General features: G+C 39.5%; 1 protein-coding gene across 5 annotated transcripts in view; it reads left to right on the top strand.

Annotated features, from left to right (window-relative positions):
• The window catches only part of csmd3b (CUB and Sushi multiple domains 3b), a 524,461-nt gene that overhangs the window by 398,346 nt on the left and 106,187 nt on the right, over positions 1–19,928 (top strand). For all 5 annotated transcript variants that reach the window (XM_022683312.2, XM_049475470.1, XM_022683311.2 and 2 more), the window contains 8 exons: positions 6,418–6,531; positions 7,564–7,659; positions 10,851–11,054; positions 15,211–15,335; positions 15,650–15,746; positions 17,358–17,462; positions 18,372–18,490; positions 18,898–18,967. In XM_022683312.2, coding sequence (XP_022539033.2) covers positions 6,418–6,531; positions 7,564–7,659; positions 10,851–11,054; positions 15,211–15,335; positions 15,650–15,746; positions 17,358–17,462; positions 18,372–18,490; positions 18,898–18,967 — 930 coding nt within the window. The remainder of the gene's footprint in view (positions 1–6,417; positions 6,532–7,563; positions 7,660–10,850; positions 11,055–15,210; positions 15,336–15,649; positions 15,747–17,357; positions 17,463–18,371; positions 18,491–18,897; positions 18,968–19,928) is intronic.

The raw sequence follows: 19,928 nt of genomic DNA, 5'->3' as shown, positions 1-19,928 counted from the left end.
AGGTGCAGCCATTCGTTTGTACTGTTGCAATAAACTATATGTGCTGGAATTAATGCTTGGACTGTACATACACATATTTGGCAACCATTGGCCACAGCCTCTGTAGTTAACAAAAACACTATTTTTCATTATTAATTTAGTCACTTTAGTCATTTTTTAATTAATTATCAGCAACTTCTAATGCATAGTCACTTTGTTCTAAAATTTAAGAAATTTAGTAGAATTATAAAAAGTGTCATTGTGGGAGTAAACATTGCAGATCCTTGTAATATTTTACTGCAAACATGGGCTTATTCTCACAACTGTCTACAGATCTAAAAACAAAAGTCATCACTACCCACAACCAAGAGTTAAAAAGTCACGGTTTTAACCAGGTTCAATTTTAGGATTACTGAGTACTGATTGGCTGAGGCAGATATTGTGGTAGTTTCCCAAACAGGGATTAAGCCTAGTCTTGGTCTCCACAGGATTTTGAGTGGAGAAGTCTAGAGCTATCCTTAAACCCTGTCCAAGAAACCAACCCATTGTGTTTTAGTGTAAGAAAAACATTGTGGTAGTATTGTATATCTAGCTGAATATGTTTTAATGAGCTGTTTATCCTCTGCATACCTTGAGTACTCTTAAATAAAATTATTGGATCTAACTATTACATTATGTGAAGTTATTTAACTTTTTTTTCTTGAAAAATCATTTACAAAATTGGTTTAGCATTTTAAAGAACTTTTTAAAAGGTTAATTAGAGAATCAAACAAGGTTCTATGGCATCAATCCAAAAAAGATTTTAGCACATATTTTTCTAAGTGTACAGTGAACTATTCAATTAAAGTGTAACCAGTAACATACCCAAAGTATATTTCTATTTTTTCAGCTACCTGTGAAATAAAAGGCCTAAATGTGAGAAAGTTGTTAATGATCAATTTGGCTTTTCTCACATTTCTAGTGGTGAAACATTTGTGCAGATTAGTTTGTGTTTTCCTCCAACTGTAAAAGGGTGATCGCAGGAGTGATATCCAAGCGTCCTCTGCAGAATATGCCGGCAGCTCCAGCTATGAATTCACCCCTCTCTCCCCCTCGGCGAGTTACTCATTCATCTGACGGAATCAGTGTAGAGCAGAGGAAAGGTGTGCACCTTTTTTCCTGTTCCTTTCCTTTTCTTCCTTTTTGCTTTGCTGCTTTTAAACAGCAGGATGAAAATGGCTCTGCCGTCCAGCTTTGGTAAAACTCAGCCCAGGAGAGAGAGAGAGAGAGAGAGAGAGAGAGAGAGAGAGAGATTCAAGGACGGTGAGAGACAAGAAGACCTTTTTTTTTCTCTAGGAGTTCTTACTCATGAGAAAAAAGAGGAAGAAATGTGAATTAATCACAGGCCTCATTTCCATAGGAGCCAGTAAGCATCTGTCAGAATGTGTTAAGTGTAAGGGGTTGCATAGAAAAGGGCAATCTCGTGCAGCAGTGGGGGATTTGAGTCGTACTGGGGAGAGGAAGAGGAATGGCTGGAGCAAGGTGTTCGGCTCTGGGAAAGAGCAACCACATTTTGTGACCTACACTGCGTGCCAAAACGGGTGCAGGAAATGGGTTCTCGACATGCTAGTGGCAGAAATTTCTGACCAGCAGGCTAGCACAGCTGTGCTGCTTTTTGGCATGAGGGGGCATTTTGGCCCAATCATCAAGAAGCTGTGAGAATGGTGCACACATTGCAAGACCATATCTGAAAAAGATTTTTACGCTGGGCAAAATTGTAGATGTCAACTGTGGCATTTTTGAGCACCGTTTTATATATATATATATATATATATATATATATATATATTAAGCCTTACTTTGAACTGCTGTGTCAGTGTGAATTTTTTACTGTAAACACTTTGATGGCCAGATTTAATGTATGTGCTTGCAATATGGTCTAAGATGTTAAACTATAGGCTTAAGAACAAATGGTGTCAGGTGGTTGAGGTAAAAAAAATAAAATAAAATAAATAACAATAATAATGTTTTAGTTTAAAAGAATGATTTAAAAAATGCCTTTATTTCTTGAAAGCTATTTGTTTTGGACAAATATGAATGTTTTTTAGTTATTTTTAACTTAATTTTAGAAAAAGAATAGTATACAAAATCATAGGACTAAATGATGGTTAAGAAGTGACAGTTCAGGAAAACTGTAAAGGTCAAATGAGATGGCCTAAAGATTGGTTGTAACTTTTCCCCAAACTGCTGTTTAAAATATCAGTTAGGTTTAAGCCTGTTAGACTGTTAGATATGTTCAAAACAATGGTCTATGTGCAGTGGATCAGCTTCTCTTAGAGCATTCTTCCAGGAGGGTTTAAGATCAAGACAGGAATGTGTAGTGTGTGCAAGAGCTTAGGGCTATCTGTGCTTGAACTGGGAATCAATCCATTCTGACTGGTTCCCTGGATGGCGCAGATAAATGGCCTCTCCCTGTTGTCTGTAAATGGCCTTCGGATTCTGACAGCGAAACTTGGGTGCTCTCTCGCCAACGGCGACACCAACACCAGAGGCGTTCACATTAGAGCATGCTCTGTGCATTGCTCTGGGATCTCCTTTAGCCTCTAAACACGAAAAACAGGATCCCTAGTGACACCACAGCTTTGTCTCTATCTTGCTTTCATTGTTTGTGGGCAAAGATAAATGGTCCAACTTTTCGCAGCAGCTGTGCCGCTTGTCCACTAAACTTCATAAACAGCTTTAAAAAGCCATTGCCTCTTTATGCCCATTTCAGGGTGTCACAGTTAGTGTTCAAGACTATATCTAAAATCTGTGGAATTACACGTTCCACTGCTCTAAATTGACCCGTTTCTGACCTGCCTGTCATCAAGATTCAAGCTTGCTACTCATTTGCACAGGATCATTTCATTTTGCTTCTGAATTGGCTAGCGTCCCCCTAACATATGCCCAGCTTGTTAGGCGCATAAGTGGTTGAAACCTGAACAAGCACAATTGTTTTTTCTGACACAGAGTGCTGATTGTGTTGGCATTGCCAGAGCCTCGAAGGTGGCTAAATTCAAGGATAATGTGCTGAGAGCCTCAGCATCTCTCCTATTGTTCTTACCCAACACACGGGGGATGAACTCATTCTCTGCTAGTAGACTTGCCATAATGAGTTATGGTTCGTTTTCCAGCTGGCTCTACAGGAGAATAGAAGCACCATCAATAACAGGCTGGTTTGTACGTTCCCAGCTCCCAGCCAACAGAAGTTATCCAAGAGGACACTATGTGCACAGGCAGGGCACGTATCCCTGCTTTTATGACAGCATCCCTCAGCTTCTAACGTGAGTCCTTATGAGTCACACTTGGGCTGTTTTGAGTGTTTACACAGTGGAAGATGTTAAAGCTGTCGCAACATCTGTTCCATAAAGCTCAAAGTGACAGATTCTTGTATACTTTTTCTGGTGTTAATTATCTTACAGTTGTTAGTGATTAAGATGCAGTTAACTGTAAAGTGACTGCTGTACTGTAATTTTTTGATTGCTGGATCATATTGATGTTGTCTGTCAGTGAGGTTGAATTAGCGAGATGTGATGTACTCTGCGAGATGTGATGTCTTCGGTAGCCCAGCAAGAGTCAATAGGCAGTGCACGAGACCAGCAGATCTAATCAAGGCATTTTTTTGGCTCGCAGCCCAAACAAATTCATTTGCTCACAATTGGCTCGTTCCAGAATCTGATTACAAAAGCTGCATTCCTGCAGTAGCAATGAAGTAATCACATGGAGGCTGTGCTGTGCTAAGTAGGCCTACTTTAGCTTTCAGCCCCCTGCTGTGACATTAACATCTCGAACAAATTCTTTTATGCACTCCAGCAATGGCTTGATGCTAAACATGCACACTTGCCAAAAGATGAGTGTGTTTAATCTTGCGTGTGTGTGTGTGTGATTTTGTTAATGGCATTGTAAGAATATAATAGGCTCCTGAGAAACATTCCGAATGTGTAATCCTCATTTTTTTCCTCTGCTAGCACTCTAAATAATTCACTTTAATAACAGCAGTGACCAGTATGCATTTCCACCACTCTCGAGCTGTGATTCCTAGGCCTCTTTAATACAGCAGGACCAGATGGTTACTAAGTCCAGGCTGTACCATTCTGTGCTGGTGCAGACCCATTAGACTGGTTTCTTTTTCCATTTGCTGTGTTTCTAAATAAGGACCAGGAAGTGCACATCATCTCATAATAATTATTTGATAGTTTGTCTTTTTGATTTGATTAGTGTGTCCTCTGCAGACTATGATATTATCTGAGACTATAATCTGTATAAGAAGTGGTAAAAAAAAAAAGTCCAGAAATCTACCCTGTGATTTCCCTACAGCCCTTACTACAACTGCAACTGAACCAAACGAGTTGGCTGATGGAATCAATACAAGTGAATTTTCTTCTCGGAAGACAAAGTTCCGCTAAGTTTTGTCCTGACAGAACTTTAGCAGAGCTGAGCTCTGGGAGATGTAGGGCAGGAATGTTCTGTAGTGCTAATGACTAGGATGCTAATGATTTTCTCCAACTTGATGATGCGATCAAAGCAGTGGGCTGGAAATAAGACTGCAGCATGTGTGTACAGTAGCTCACCAGCCCAGCCCGCCAGCTCCCAGAGTCACCAACACACAAAAGAAAGAGCCATTTCACAGAGGTAGCCAATTAAATAGATTTAAATAAACATACAGCTTTATTACCTCTGGGAAGCCTCTCTGGGTTTAAATGAGCTGATCTAATTGAGAATAATGATGTGCTTGTGTAATGTTATTAGCACATTGTAAAACAATTGGGGTATGATCAGCGTAAAATAAAAGACGACCAGTTTAAGACAGAAGGCTCCGGGGAACATGTTTAGCACTCTTTGTGAGCTTTCCAGAAGACAGACATGCTAACAATAGCATGTAACTAGAAAATCATGTGGGCTGTATCATTTCTCTGTTTAGGCAGTGCTTTCTTTTTTAGCTCTGGCATTTTTGACAGAATTCCTAACTTTTCACTCTGGATTTTGCCATTTTTTTTGCAGTAACGACTCTTACACTTTTAGTGTAGGTCTGGATGTTCTGGCAGTATTGTCATTGGAACAATAATAATAGCCTTGAACAATGGTATTCTTGTTTTTGTGCCATCTGCACTCGAGAATTCACACATTTGCACAAATAATTAGTGCGGCAACTGGCGTAATTCCAGTAACACCTCCCTAATGATGACTGAGCTGTCACTGAAGAAAACGAAAAAGACTGCTGTACTGCACAAACCATGTATGCTACATAGATTAAATGGAAAATGTTGTAATTTTTAATTATCATTACTTGGCCAAGTACAGATTCAGTTAAACAAACTAATCACACACAATTCTGGAAGCAAACATCACACTGTCTGATTAAAAGCTGAGAATGTAAGAAGAATAAGATTGTACAGCAGGTTAATGATTCTTAATTCACATCAAACTCTACAATGTACTACCTCATGAGATGCAAGCTGAAGATTTTGCAATTGCCCTCACAGTCCCTGACCAAAGCAGTACTGAAAAACAGCATTTACTGTGTTCTGTTCTGTGTGTTCAGGGTGCCCAAACTGTAAAAGATAAAAATAAAAATGGAATATTGATTAGAACTTTTCAGTCAACCTTTTACATAGGTATGTACAGTAACAGACATGTTGACCATGGGTGTGAAAGATTCTTGTATGCCATGTATAAAAACCCCATTCCCTTTTCTTTTTGTTGTTAATGATCCATAATCCAATTACAGTGTGTTCTGAGAGGGTCTACTTTTGTGAAAATAATGTTTTTGAAACTAGACCCATGCAGTGTCATAAAGAGTTCTAAGTCAGCAAGTACAATGTGCCACTGTTGAAATAAGATGCTGGAGATGAAAATACAGTTTAGAGAGAAAATGAGACGGAAAAATGGCTGTTTTGTCATTGAAATTATGGGAAGGGGAGGAGCTATACTTCACACCGCATCCAGCCAGCACAGGCACTGCACCTGCATTGGCTTTACTGTTGAGAGACATTGTGCTGTCTGTGCTCATGTACAGTCATTGTAATCAAGCAGAGATTCAATTTAGACATCACATCACCTTTGACATGTTCCAACAATTTGTGGTATTCAACTGTTGCTGATGTGCCTGCATCATTTTTACATTTTTTAGTGGCTTTATTATTTCACTGTTACAAAGTAGTTTTCTAATTTCAGAGAAGTAAAGAAGTCTTAGAGCTACGCATTTATAGTGAGAGAGCTGACCTTGCTAATGGGAAAGCTCTGCCACTTTGAATGAATGGTGAAATACAGACTTTTAATGAGCATTTCTCATTTCAGAGATGTCTGACAATGTTGTGAGATGTGTCATTTGGAAAACTGAACATCTCCCAAGCCTACTCTGACACTGTGCTTCTCTCTCTCTCTCTCTCTCTCCCTCTCTCTCTTCCCTTCCCTTTTTAGTTCTTTTCGGCCAGTTTGTCCTGTTCCAGACGTCTCTCAATGATGTGGTTGACATTTACGACGGGCCTACACAGCAGTCCCCTCTGCTCTCCTCTCTCTCGGGCTCTCATTCAGGTAAAGCTCACTCACAGTGAGGGAGACTGGTGATTATGTCAGACATTTGATTGCACTTTCCATTTTGAAGACCTTTAATTCTGATGACACCTCGCTGGCTGAAATACAGTCATTGCTACTCAAAGTTTAAAAGGTTCTAAAGGTTTCAAAAGATCCCCAGTGACTGCTTTCAGAATCTATAAAGTTCCTGATATCAGCACATTGGCTCCAGCCACCCCATCATGGTGACTAACAGCGGGTGTAAGTGTCTGGCGGCCGCGGTGTGTGCCACAAGGAAAAAAATATGGCAGGGTGAGACTGAGAGGAAATGGCTTATTTTCTTCCTTCTTATCTTCTTCCAGTGGCTTTACAGATGAAAAGCAGTTAGTGCCATTGATTAAAGCGATAGAGCTTCGAGGGAGATCAATGAGACAGACACTACTTATCTAAGCCCTTTTATTCAGTGTAATATACTTTGCAAACACACAATTCCATGAGAAAAGAGAAGCCATGAAAAGGCGAAGAAGCAACTTAGTAAAAGTGATGATCAAATCTTGTGGCAGCAGGCTGCAATGCGCTTTGTGAGAACTGTTTCTGAGGATTATACTTCTGCATCCACATACATACACACTAACATTTCTGCAAAACAACATAATCAGTATCAAATTATCACCAGACCATCTATAGAACTGATTAGCCAATCCATTTTTTTATAATAACTACTATTAACCATTTCCCCCAGTGGTATTTGTTCTGGCTTATGTTTACTCAGTGTACTAACTATTTGTTTGTTTTTTTATGCAATGCAGAACTGCAGTCCTGTGCTACTTTTTTAAATTATAAGTAGTCATTTAGAACTCGTTGGATTCATTACACTGTGACATTGATTCATAGTCATATCATTTTGTTGTACTTGAATGTCAGTAAAGAATCTTAAAATGAGCCAGGGCACAATACAGTATGTTGTGTGCTTAGTGATAGCAAGATGCAAAAAATAAAGAATTCAAAGTGCTGGTGTTTCTGAGCTTGTTTGTTTTTCTTTCTCTTTTTCAGGGGAGTCATTGCCCTTGAGTACTGGAAACCAGATAACTATCAAGTTCACCACAGTTGGACCAGAAACTGCCAAAGGCTTTCACTTTGTATACCAAGGTCGGTTTAAACTTTCAAAACAAACAGCTTATTAGCATTTACATATGGCAGAGAACCAAGCACGTCTGGGTTTCCCCTTTTGACACCTAGAATCGCTGAAGAAGTCTGGAAGTAATTCAGTAGGGTAAAGAAACATCCAAGAATATTTTGTAAGAGTTCTCTTTGACCTCTGTTAAGCGCTTACCAGGGTCAGAAAACATTTTAGAAGTTGTTGTTTTTTTAAGTTTTGAAGATTAAACATTGCATTATTCAGCTGAAAATATGCTAGTTTTTTTTTAAGACAGACCTTTAATCAGACTGTTTTTTCGGCAGAAGCAGAGACTAAAATGTGCTTTGTGATTTAAAAAAGATTTTGTGTTCACACATCATTGGCATATAATTGCAGTTCACTACTTCCAGCAGTTTACTCTTACTAATGGAGGCTAGATTGCCAGTGAAACAAGGGGAGATTTAACTTGCATACTAATGACACTCTGAGGATTGAGATATAATCAGTTGGGGTGGTTGGTGTGGCGCAGTGGATAACACCACTGCCTGCCAGTGAGCTACCACATCATGTGGGAGACGGGGGTTCAATTCAGAATCTGGGTGATTGTACTGCTCTACACCAGTAAGAGTCCATAAGCAAGACTCCTAACACTACATTGGTCCACCTCTGTAATAGAAATAACATTGTCGCTCTGGATAAGAGCATCAGCTAAATGCAAAAATGTACATGTGTTACTAAATAGTTTTTCTTCAAGCCAACTGGGGCAGGGGTAATTCTGTGGTAATTAAGCCCACATTTATGGATAATTGATTTCAGGGTGTGGGTTTGATACCCAAAAGGCCCCTAATCCTGTGGCATGCCTGACTCTGTGCTCTGAACTCAGATTCCCAAGGTTGTATTTGCAAAAAAGAGCAATTTATTGGGCAGATGGGGCTCAGGATTAGAGTGCTGGGTGAATGATCACAAAGTTTTCAGTTCGAAACCCAGGATAAACTTTTTACTCTGCACTTTGACCTTAGCTTTCCATGCTGGGATATACACAAATATTTTCTAATAATACATAAATATAAAATAGATTAAACTAAGGAACATTAAATACATCACAACAGGTTAGTGAATCAGATTGAGGAAGAAAGCACCGAGGGTTTTACAGACATTTTACTCTTCTTATACATGGTCATTTAGGGCAGAGCACTGTCTGTTTTACATGTGAATGGTTCTAAATGTTAATGCCACTAAATTAAATCTGCATGCAGTAAATGTTGGACAAACAGAGTCTTGAGTAATTATGTTTAGAGGGCAAAGCTGGTGACCTAATGATTGCTGTGCACGTGTGTGTGCAGTGTTTTCTATGTTTACAATGAGTCATGTGTGAGTTTTAAAGATTACTTCTCTTGAGACGCATCGTTATTCAAGACAGCACAACTTTCCCAGAATCGTCTGATTCATGCCTCTGGAGTGTGCTGAGCCTTGAAGGCTTTGGAGGAAGGGTTTTTGTCAGCTCGCTGTTGATGATGCTTACCGGCTAAAAACCATTACTCAGCACTGTTGGGAGACGTGATGCTGCTCCGCTCAGCAAACGTTTCAAATCTGCTCCGAAGCCCCTACATGATCAAGCTTCTTATAATTCTACAAACTGTTCATATTTCCCCTCCTAAATCTCTTCAAAGAGCCACCCAAGACTCTCCGGCATCAAGACAGCATGTCCTGAAGCGCTGCAGACTTCCGAATGTGCTCCAATCTCCCCCACCCTTGTTTCTCTTCATCGGCCTACTGTGTTCTGGATAGCCTTTAAACATAGCTTTACAGTCACTTGTGACTCAAGGCTTTATGTCTCTATGGTCTGTTTTAGTTGCTAATCCACCCTTGGTTAATGACTGGTCAAACAGTCAGCATTCTTTTATGATGTTTGTAAAGATTTAGACTGAATTAGATGCTCTGCAGTGCAAGATCAATTTACAAGGATTCGGTGGCAGATTGCTAGGATGTTTGAAGCAGCTGGTAAAGGGAAACCTCTTTAGTTGGCCACTGCAGCTCTAGTGCAGAGCTGGTGGATGAGTCACAGCCTGACATTTTCTAAAAGGAGTTTAAAGCAATCTTCCACTTGCTATTTAAGGTTATTAAATGTTTTCACTTACAGTTAAAAATACAGTATTTTAGTGGAGCATCATTTGAAAGTATTTTTAACTTCTGCAAAAACACACATTCTAAAAAACAGATCTCGTCAAAATCAGCTTTGAGTTGTCTACCAGATTTACCTGTTCCACCTTGTGGAGCTTTCAGCTGCAGTCAAGGCTGTTCCCTCAGCAACTAGGAAATGATTTCAAGGCTTTCTTTCAACAAATGAGGAGGTGAAACGACCGCAGGCTGGTTTCATCTCCCTCTGGATCCTCTAGGCAACTCCTTATTAAACCTATAAACATAAACCACAGTCTATGGCTTGGAAAATAGTATCTGCTTATTTCTTCTATTGACGAGCAGATGAAACGAATCCTATTCAGACAGGCGACTCCAATTATGGCAGTTATACTTTACTTCTCTCTTAAAGAATTCACTTACAGTACATCTGTGTCCTGATCTTTGTTTACACCTGAAATGAGAAAATGAGGCTTTAGAAAGGCATTATGAGTGTTTATCTAGCCTGAGTTATTATCCTGCAACGAATGGTGTAAATAAGCTACATGGTACATTATAGAATTCTAGGTATTGGTTGAAGAATTTATTGAAAAATGTCTTTCCTGTTATTCTTTTAAACAGGTTTTAAAGGCAGTGAATAGCTCCTATTTATTAAGCCATTGATTGTTTAAAGTGATTCACTCTCAGCTATGTCATGATTGTACACAAGATGCTAGCCACAGAATCCTGAGATTAACAACATTTCACAACATTACATTATTGAAAGCTATTCTGTTTTGTTGGATTCTTCAAAATACAGACAACAAATGTGCCCTTTGTTTCTACGAATAAAAATGGTGTAACTTGTATATTTTTTATAGGTTTAATAACCCACAAACCTGGTGCATAAAAAAAGGATACAGGCATGAGGGGCAAGATCCTGCAGCAGAAGAATTTGTTAAGAAATATAAGCGGTCTTGGATAAAATAACTAAATAAATGTAGGAGAATAAGAATGTGTTTATAGCTGTTACTCCATGGTGATCCTAATTGGCTTAAAGTTTTTCTTCATGTGTGTCCGCTCACAGCTGTACCACGGACCAGCGCCACACAGTGCAGTTCTGTTCCTGAGCCCCGCTTCGGTAAGCGCATCGGCAATGACTTTGCCGTGGGTGCGGCTGTGATGTTCGAGTGCAACCCGGGCTACACGCTACACGGCTCTACTGCCATCCGCTGCGAGACCGTGCCTGACGCCCTTGCGCAGTGGAACGACACTCTTCCCACGTGCATTGGTGAGTCTTGTGCTGATCTCCTGGCACTTACAATCCAATATGGATGACTATAGCGTTCATTATATCCTAACGAAGAGAGAACGGCAGGTCTTAAAAGTGTTTTTTCAGCAGCTCTGGGCTGTCCGCGTCTGTCTCCGAGGTGAAGTGGGTTAATTAGGCGAGCTGCGTGAGTTAGCACACTGAAGCAGGCCGAGCTTTGAGCTGGGAGGAGGGTGTAGAACGGGGGTTGAACACTGCAGGCCCTTAATGCAAACAGGCAGGATGTTTCCCCTTGGCTGTGCACTCAGTCAGGTTTAAAGAGCGTGGCGTTGAAGGTGGGGTGGCTTGATGATTAGGCAAACTTAGACAAGGCACTGCTGCTTTTCTCTCCCTCTCTCTCTCTCTCTCTCTTTCTCTCTCTCTCTCTTTCTGTCTTCTTCTCACTTTCTCTCTCTCTCTCAGTTGCTCTGACTTGTTTCTAATCTACAAGTGAGCAGCAGCATGATAATGTCCTCATTGCCAGGTTTCATCTGTTAAGGGGGAGTCAGCATTTAGCTGTGGTGATCGATTTTCATCCGCTTAACGAGCCTATATCCTGCTTTTCCCTGCATTTTAAGGTCCATGCACAACACCACTGTGGTTTTATGTGATGTTATGTACCATCTATTTAATATGTGTATGACAAATCCCTTTTTGTCACTTTTTCTCTTATTGTTTCTGTACTCTTCTGTTTAGTTACTGTTTAACAGTGATATACAGCTCTGGAAAAAACAAAATTAAGAGACCACTTCAGTTTCTAAATCAATTTCTCTCATTTTTCTATTTATATGTATATGTTTGAGATATTTCTTCCCATTTCCAAATAAAAATATTGTTATTTAGAGCATTTATTTGCAGAAAATGAGAAATGGCTGAAATAACAAAAAAGATGCAGAGCTTTCAGACCTCAAATAATGCAAAGAAAACAAGTTTATGTTCGTGAAATTTTAAGAGTTCAGAAATTAATATTTGGTGAAAAAACCCTGGTTTTTAATGACGGTTTTCATGCATCTTGGCATATTCTCCTCTACCAGTCTTACACACTGCTTTTAGTAGTTTATGCCACTCTTGGTGCAAAAATTCAAGCAGTTCAGCTTGGTTTGATGGCTTGGGATCATCCATCTTCCTCTTGATTATATTCCAGAGGTTTCCAATTTGGCAAAATTTAAGAAGCTCAATTTTTAAGTGGTATCTCTTTTTTTTCCAGAGCTGTATGTTACATGATAAATCTCTTCACATAAAAGCCAAAGTATTCATGGGCTTTGAACTAGAGGTGTATATTGGCATGAAAGTCAAACCAAAGTTTGATTCCTGACTTGACAGATATATGAGAGAGAGATAGACATGGTGAGGATAGACGAGAGAGTGACAGGATGGAAGTGTGTGTGTGTGTGTGTGTGTGTGCGTGCGCGTGCGAGAGTGCGTGCGTGTGTGAGAGAGAGAGAGCTGATATTTTGACAGACTCCACAAGGCTCTGGTTGGGTAGAGGATCTCAACGCTGAACTTTGAAATTTGTCAACACCACCCTGCGCTCTCCCTAAATTACCCCAGTACTCCTGTACACTCATAATAAGTTAAGACCTAAGCTTGATTGCTGTAATTTATGCCCTGTGGTAAACAATAGTACATTTTGACCAGAGAACTGAGAAGCATTCTGAATGCTGAAATCCCACTGGATCCATACACTGACACTGAATGCAGAAACACTGTAGGCCTCAGTAGTCTATAGGCATATACAGTCTTAATGCATTCAAAGGGGCCTCAGCGAATGTCTGAAGTTCTGCAGTGTGAAATGTTATTAAGAAATGGCAGTTTAAGGAAAATGCGGAGGTTTAAATGAGAACTGGAAGAAAATAACGAGTGAACTGCTGTGTCTGCTGGTATGGCAAATCCAAATCTCTATATATCTGCCAAGAGTATGAGCTTGTTCACTATTCCACTGTTCAGCATTGTGAGTTGTGATTGTGAGTGTTGCTGCCAGTAGAATTGACAGTATTGCACAGGTGGAAAAAGGAATGCATTCCACAAAATACCAACAAATCTCAGATACAAATGTCAACTCATCTGTTAAACTGCTGAAAAAGTGACAGCTTGTACAGCTTAATAATGTACCCAAACATCTAAGGTCCACCACAGACTATCTGAACAGATAACTGAACCTTTTAGAATAGCCAACATAGTCCTGTGACCTAAATAATACAAAAAAATTGTAAATAGACCTTCAAAAAACTGTGCAACCCAGGAATATCTCAGAAGTAAAGCCCTTTGAAGACTCCCAGTGGAATTGGGTGGCGTTGTAAATCTGCAGCATTTTAGCCATGTCTCTTCTGTCTGCACAAGTGTATTTTTTCCAGTAAAGCATTTGCTGGCCTTGTTTTGTTTTACTTGCTTTCCTGATGTTTTCCAACTGAAAGGGCAGAAATATGAGAGACTTCGCTTGATTACCTGAGCACATGCTGCATCCTATATATCGCTGATAAAATATGAATGAGACTGAAATTGCTGCGAAGTGAATTTGGTTAATAATTTAAACTTCTGGCACAGATATATTGAGCCCTCCTCCACATCTTGTCTCCTCTTCCCACACCCCCCACTCCCGCTCTCTTCCTCGCTTGCTCGCTCACTCACTCAGACACCTATCAGTATGTTCCTACCTGCTCTTAACTGTTTAAACAAAGTGATTGACTTTGACCTCTAGATTATCCCCTTGTCCTTGACAGATAGCATCATACCCACGTCTGGGATAAAAAAAAAAGAAAGATTTGTCATGGCAGCTTTAGATAGTAGCCCTTGCTTTTGTTATTGACAGATCCTCTCTCCAGCTTCTGGAGGCTCACAAGACAATAGTTGGCAGGTCTTCAAAACACAGGCGGAAATTGCTTAACCAAGCTTTCTCTGCTAGTAAAAAGGTATATGTCACTCAGTCTCTGCTGTTTGTATTCTTTTTTGTAGTCCTTTAAATGTGCTGAAGGAAAAATCAGAGAGATGTAAATGTGAATAAAAAGATCAAGACAAACTGTTTAAACAGGATGTGTATGCTTCTATCAACAAAGGCTCTAAATGCTGTATTCTTTCATGTATTAAATATGTTAATGTCTGTTTTAGAAAGGAAGCGAGTAGAATTGCGCCAGACTAAAAGCAGTAGAAGGTTGTCTGAAGGCCAGAATTGTTGGTGTTGGGTCAAAAAAAAAATTCGTTATTTTACCAGGCTAATTTAATCAAATGAAGGCTTGCTTATCTTTCCTTGAGCACACATAGCCTGTTTACACCTGGTGTTATCCAGAGAGTATCTGGGTTAGCGCGGGACAATATATCATCAATATCGATATATTTGAAACCAGTTTATACAAGATTAAAAAATACTGTAATATTGTAGCTGCTGTGGCATAAGAAAAACTCAGCTCTCAGATGGTGTTATCACATGTTATGACACATTTATGTAGAAAACCATGAAACTCCATTGGGTTCACATACTTTTTCTTGCCACTGTATATAGTGCCCTTCTAATAAACAAAGACACTTTACAATCACTCTATGCAGCATCCAACCAACACACTGGCGAGAAGCATGTAAACTAAAAAGAAATTAACATCCAGAAAGTGAGAAACCAGTATCTAAAGCAGAAATAATTACATACATATTTCAGACACAGACACACATTTTGTTTACACTTGTTTTATAAGTGGTCAAGATCCGTCTTTGAGCACCTTGAATGTGGTTTGCATCATCCAATTAAATTGATGTTTTTCATGTTATATAGTGATATCTAAACATGATCCAATCAATAAAAACACATTAATGCAAGTTGTGAACAGAAATGCTGTACCCCTCTTAAACAGTCATCATGCAATAACTACTCACAGATCTGGCTGTTCTGAAGAGATTCTATAAAACACTATAGTGAAACAGAAGTATATGATATAGTCATAATCAGATTTTTCCAATATGCACATCATTGACTAATATGAGGTACTTTCTCATTCACTCTTATAAGGTTTATTCCAATTAGTCTTCAAAAATAGCATGTGTCTGGAAGGAGACTGCTGGAATCCAGGCCTGTGCTTGTGTGGTTTGTGTTCTGTCCTCATGCGGGATTAGTGCATGCTCTCACAGCGTCTCTTTGGGTTTGCCTTGGCAGTGCCTTGCGGTGGGGTTCTGACGGCACGCAAGGGGACCATCCTGTCCCCGGGTTACCCTGAACCTTATGACAACAATCTGAATTGTGTGTGGAAGGTCTCTGTGCCCGAGGGAGCTGGAATTCAAGTAAGTGCAGAAGCTTGTTTGAAGTCCCTCAGAGTAAATGTGTTGATATTAGGGGTATCAGCAGTGTAAAAAGTGAAAAATTGAATAAAGAGAATTTTAAATATCTGATTAATAATTCATGGCACAAATGTTTAATTAAAAAATGAAGGGAACCCATTTTTGCTCAATCTTTTCATTTGGTTTTATAATTTTGTTTGTTGAATTATGGAAAGGTAATGTGTCTTGTTTGTAATTCGCAAGGCCTCCTCTACGTTGTTTGATTAAGCACTAGTTAACTAGTCTGTCTGTTGCATTCACTGGTGTTTTTTCGACAGATCCAAGTTGTGAGTTTTGCCACTGAACACAATTGGGATTCTCTGGATTTCTATGACGGAGCTGACAACAATGCCCCCAGACTGGGCAGCTATTCAGGTGAGACAAGCTTCAGAGAAGAATCCAATTTGAAAGAGGTCAGATAAAGTATTGGTCAACTGTAGTCCTGCCATATTTGAATATCAGGAGGTTCCTGAGTGGCACAGCTGTTGTTGAACTTTCATAGTCATTAGGACACTGCAGGTACAAACACTGGTGATACCATGACCATCCATAGCTGGAAGTCCCAGAGAGGATGACTGATCATGCACACTCTGGGTGAGTAGAATGGGACTGCCTTTCGAGCCATCAAGCCATCACTCTGGACAGGTGTTTGTTAATTGAAATAAAAGATTTAATTGTTAATATTTGGAGCAGACAGGGCCAGCCTTGGAATATGAAGGTCATTAGGTTGATTTTTATTCCCTTTAACATAAGACCCAAATTGCTCCCCAGTCATAATGGTTCCCTTATCATAGATGTGTGTTTTCAGTGTCCTAATTAATATTTTAAGTGTGTGTGTGTGTGTGTGTGTGTGTTTGCTGATTGCCCTGGTTGGGTTAAATGAGAAGGTTGAATTCCATACTGGTTTTTAATCTTTTGTGTCTCCAGAATCTGAGATAACACCATCCTTCTTTCTTTCTTCTCATAAAATAATCCCACCAGACTTGATCTCTTTAATTGAGTCCCACCTTTTTTAGACTCTCAAGTTTTTTAAAGCCTGCTGAGGCCCATGAAGAAAGCACATCATGTTGTGTTTGGTTGGCTAATTAATTCCCCTGCCTGGTGGAGCAGCTATCGAGCAATAAGGCCAGTTTCTCCCCGAGTCTTTTGTTCACAAACAAAGCAGACACTGGGAACACATCGATGGCAGCAGCATGGCAGACTGTCAGTGGGTCTTGACCCGATCAATGGCCACCTGGGTACAGCAGAAGTGGGTACAGTGATTAGCTAGTCTGATCTGCAACTTATCTGGCTGATAGGGGCAGTGCTCGCCTCCATAGCCTTACCATTGTCTGGACAAGCTCTGGCCAATGATTCCCACTGGCTTAAGAGCGTGCAGGGTTAGAACATTGGGCAGTAATGGATAGGTGGACAGAGTGGAGGCAGTTCAGAACAGAGGGCGATCTCAGCAGATAAGTGTTTCAGTGGGAGGAAGTGGGTTGGCTACTGAGCGATGGACTTTTCCAGGAGAAGTGCTCACAGATGAACTAGCTCTTTTAAGATATATCACACTGGAGGCTCTACCTGGAGGGGAAACAGTTTTGTCCTTGAATGGATTTGTGTGACTCTGCAGTTCAAAAAAATGTTTTTTCAGATCGTAATGCTGTTGTAAAGTGCTTTTTAGATGGGATATTTTCTGGACAAATCCTGTGTTGTGGAAAAGAGAAATTAAAGTATATAAGTTGGTGTGTGAGCTTAACCATTTCCAAACCATATTAAATGCTAGATTCAGCATCAGACCTTTTTTTTTTTTTTAGGTTTGATAGCATTTCAAACCAATATTGCACAAAGTTTTTTTCCACTCCAGAAGAGCAAGCAATTCCAGGGTACTGTGCAAAAATGCACCATTTGTAACCGTATAGAAAAAAAAAATAAAAATCTTGTTTGTCCCAAACAGCTTCAGTATGTCTGTTCTAAAATGGTGGTGTTATTTTCTCACTATTCTAGGGACGACCATCCCTCAGCTGCTGAACAGCACATCCAACAACCTTTACCTGAACTTCGTTTCTGACATCAGTGTGTCAGCTGCAGGCTTCCATCTGGAGTATACAGGTACAAGCAGAGGGCAGCTTCATATCACTCACATCCCTCTGCTCATCTCATATTAAAGACCTAGACTGCAGAGGAGGCCAGAATGCAGGTTCAATGCATGTGACATGAGTATAAGCACTGAATTGTTAGTGTGAAGCAAATATATAAATATAGAATTATACTTCTTAACTATTCTAAGCACAGAGCTGCATCTTCCCCATGCCGTCACGCATCAGTGTGTAAGAGATCGACTGTCACGCCACTCACTTAATGGCAAAGCCCTGCTGCCCTGTTGCACTTCTTCATGCAAACATATTAATAGACATATTTACATTTTTCAGCACCCGAAAAAGTAATAAATAAACAAAAAAGCTTCACCCTTAGCTCTCTTTAGGTGATTGGACATGGCATGGTCATCTGTTCACACAGGGATTCCCATTACTAAAATATTTAAAGACATGCTTATCGCAAAATAACAAGTTGCCCTAGCCTGAATTTTGTAGCCTGTAATGAAATGCATTGAGGTAAGATGGCACGCGCCAAGTTTAATAATTTTTTCCCCAGATTTTGGCCAAATAATCTCTCTGGCTGCAGGTGCCGTGAAAGCTACACCTGCTCTACACTCAAACCTGCCAGACCTCCTCATTTGTATCTACAAAATAATTATCTGGAAAGAAGCACCTCAGTCCAATTTTGGATGCTTTGAAGGTTCCCCATATCCTCAAATGGACTGCAAACATATCTGAATAACAAATCAGTGCTAATTCTATATTTAGCAACCAGTGTGTTGTGGAGTGCAAAGGAGTTTTAGTTTATAGAGAAGCCCTATTGATATTGTAATTTAATACAAAGCAACCAAAAGCATGCCTATACAGTCACATCTTCTATATTGTACATATTTAATGTAACCGCACTGTAATGTTTCCACAGCAATTGGTCTTGATTCCTGTCCAGAGCCTCAAACTCCGACTTATGGAATTAAAGTGGGAGATCGTTACATGGTGGGGGATGTAGTTATGTTTCAGTGTGAACAAGGATATTCTTTACAGGTAAGTACATGTAAAGATAACATGTTTAGCCTGGATTTTTGTTGCGTTGTTAAGGGCAAAGTTGTTACAATTGAGTCTAACTCTAAATTTAATACTAAATTTAAGTAATTGACACCACTGATATAAATGTTTTTCATCTAATTTATAAATGTATAAATATTCAGTGTCATTTAAAATATATTATGCAACTAATTATAAGCAAGTGTAAAGGTTTTAGAATTAAAGTAATGTGCTCTAATCTTTTTGTGTTGGTTAAAACACTTGCAGCAGTGTTTTGGGAAGGTCATTAGAGTAGGCAAACTGCTGTAGATTAAAGCATGGATTGATTTTGCTGTAGATGATAGAAAACTCTTCATAAGTACAATAAAGCAGAGATTTCTCTTATTGTTTGTTCTTGTTTTGTGCAGGGAAATGCCCACATTACATGTATGCCGGGACCTGTGAGAAGATGGAATTACCCTGTACCACTCTGCCTAGGTATGGTTAATAAATGCATTATAATCACCATGGACCTGTAGCAAATTCTCAAAGTGGAACCATCATAATTCTTTAGTACTTCACTGGATGCCTGCATTGAGATGTAAAAAAGCAATAATGCTGCCTAAATTCAGGGCTCAGTTGGAAAGAAAATGTAGGGACACACTGGGACATATAATATTATAGGAAGTAGTACTGAGTAGCACACACCTAACATGTTTCTTGTAAATGAAAAAAGAGTCCTGTATAAAACTGGAGTCCTGTGTATAACTTTCTATTCTCATTTTCTATGGAGGGTTGTGGTGTTGAAAGGATTTGAACTTACATTTTCTTGTCACTATACAGGCAGGCAGTGAAACAGCTCTAGCATAGAGCAACAGTCAAACTGTCTGCTCATCAATGTGGAGAGATCATCAGTACAAATCACAGCAAAGGCTTTGTCCTTTAGTCCTACCAGTCTAAGGATATCAGCTCTTACTACATATTTGTGTCATTATATGTGCAAATCATTTAGCAATGTTTTTAAAGCTCAACTGAATATTTATTGTCTAAAACGAACAGAAAATGTGGATTGGAAAAAACTCAGAGTATACATAGCTGGGTTATACCTAAAAAAAAAACAGTGTAATAAGTTACTTTATAAATTTCACAGGTTAATCTGCCTTTAATTCTTTTACAGGGTAGGAAACTGATAATGTACGGATTTGTTTTTTTGGCAGTGATAGATTAGAGACTGTCACAAAATGCAGTTTCAGTGTAACCCTAGGTTAGATCTGCCTCAGCTATCCATTATTCCTTCAGCTTTTGCTTTTGCTTGAGTCTGACTCTAAAATGCAGAGTGTTTCCGAGTTTCTGAACAAGCCACCAAAGAGCATATTGATGGATGGTCTGCTGTTTATTCCTGGGGCCCTTTTAAAAGGGAGCTCCTGCTGAAAGCTTCATGTCTCTGAGATTTGCTTCA

This window comes from Astyanax mexicanus, chromosome 3, assembly GCF_023375975.1.
Source record: "Astyanax mexicanus isolate ESR-SI-001 chromosome 3, AstMex3_surface, whole genome shotgun sequence".
NCBI lineage: Eukaryota > Metazoa > Chordata > Actinopteri > Characiformes > Acestrorhamphidae > Astyanax > Astyanax mexicanus.
This window is presented reverse-complemented; position numbering and strand designations above follow the sequence as displayed.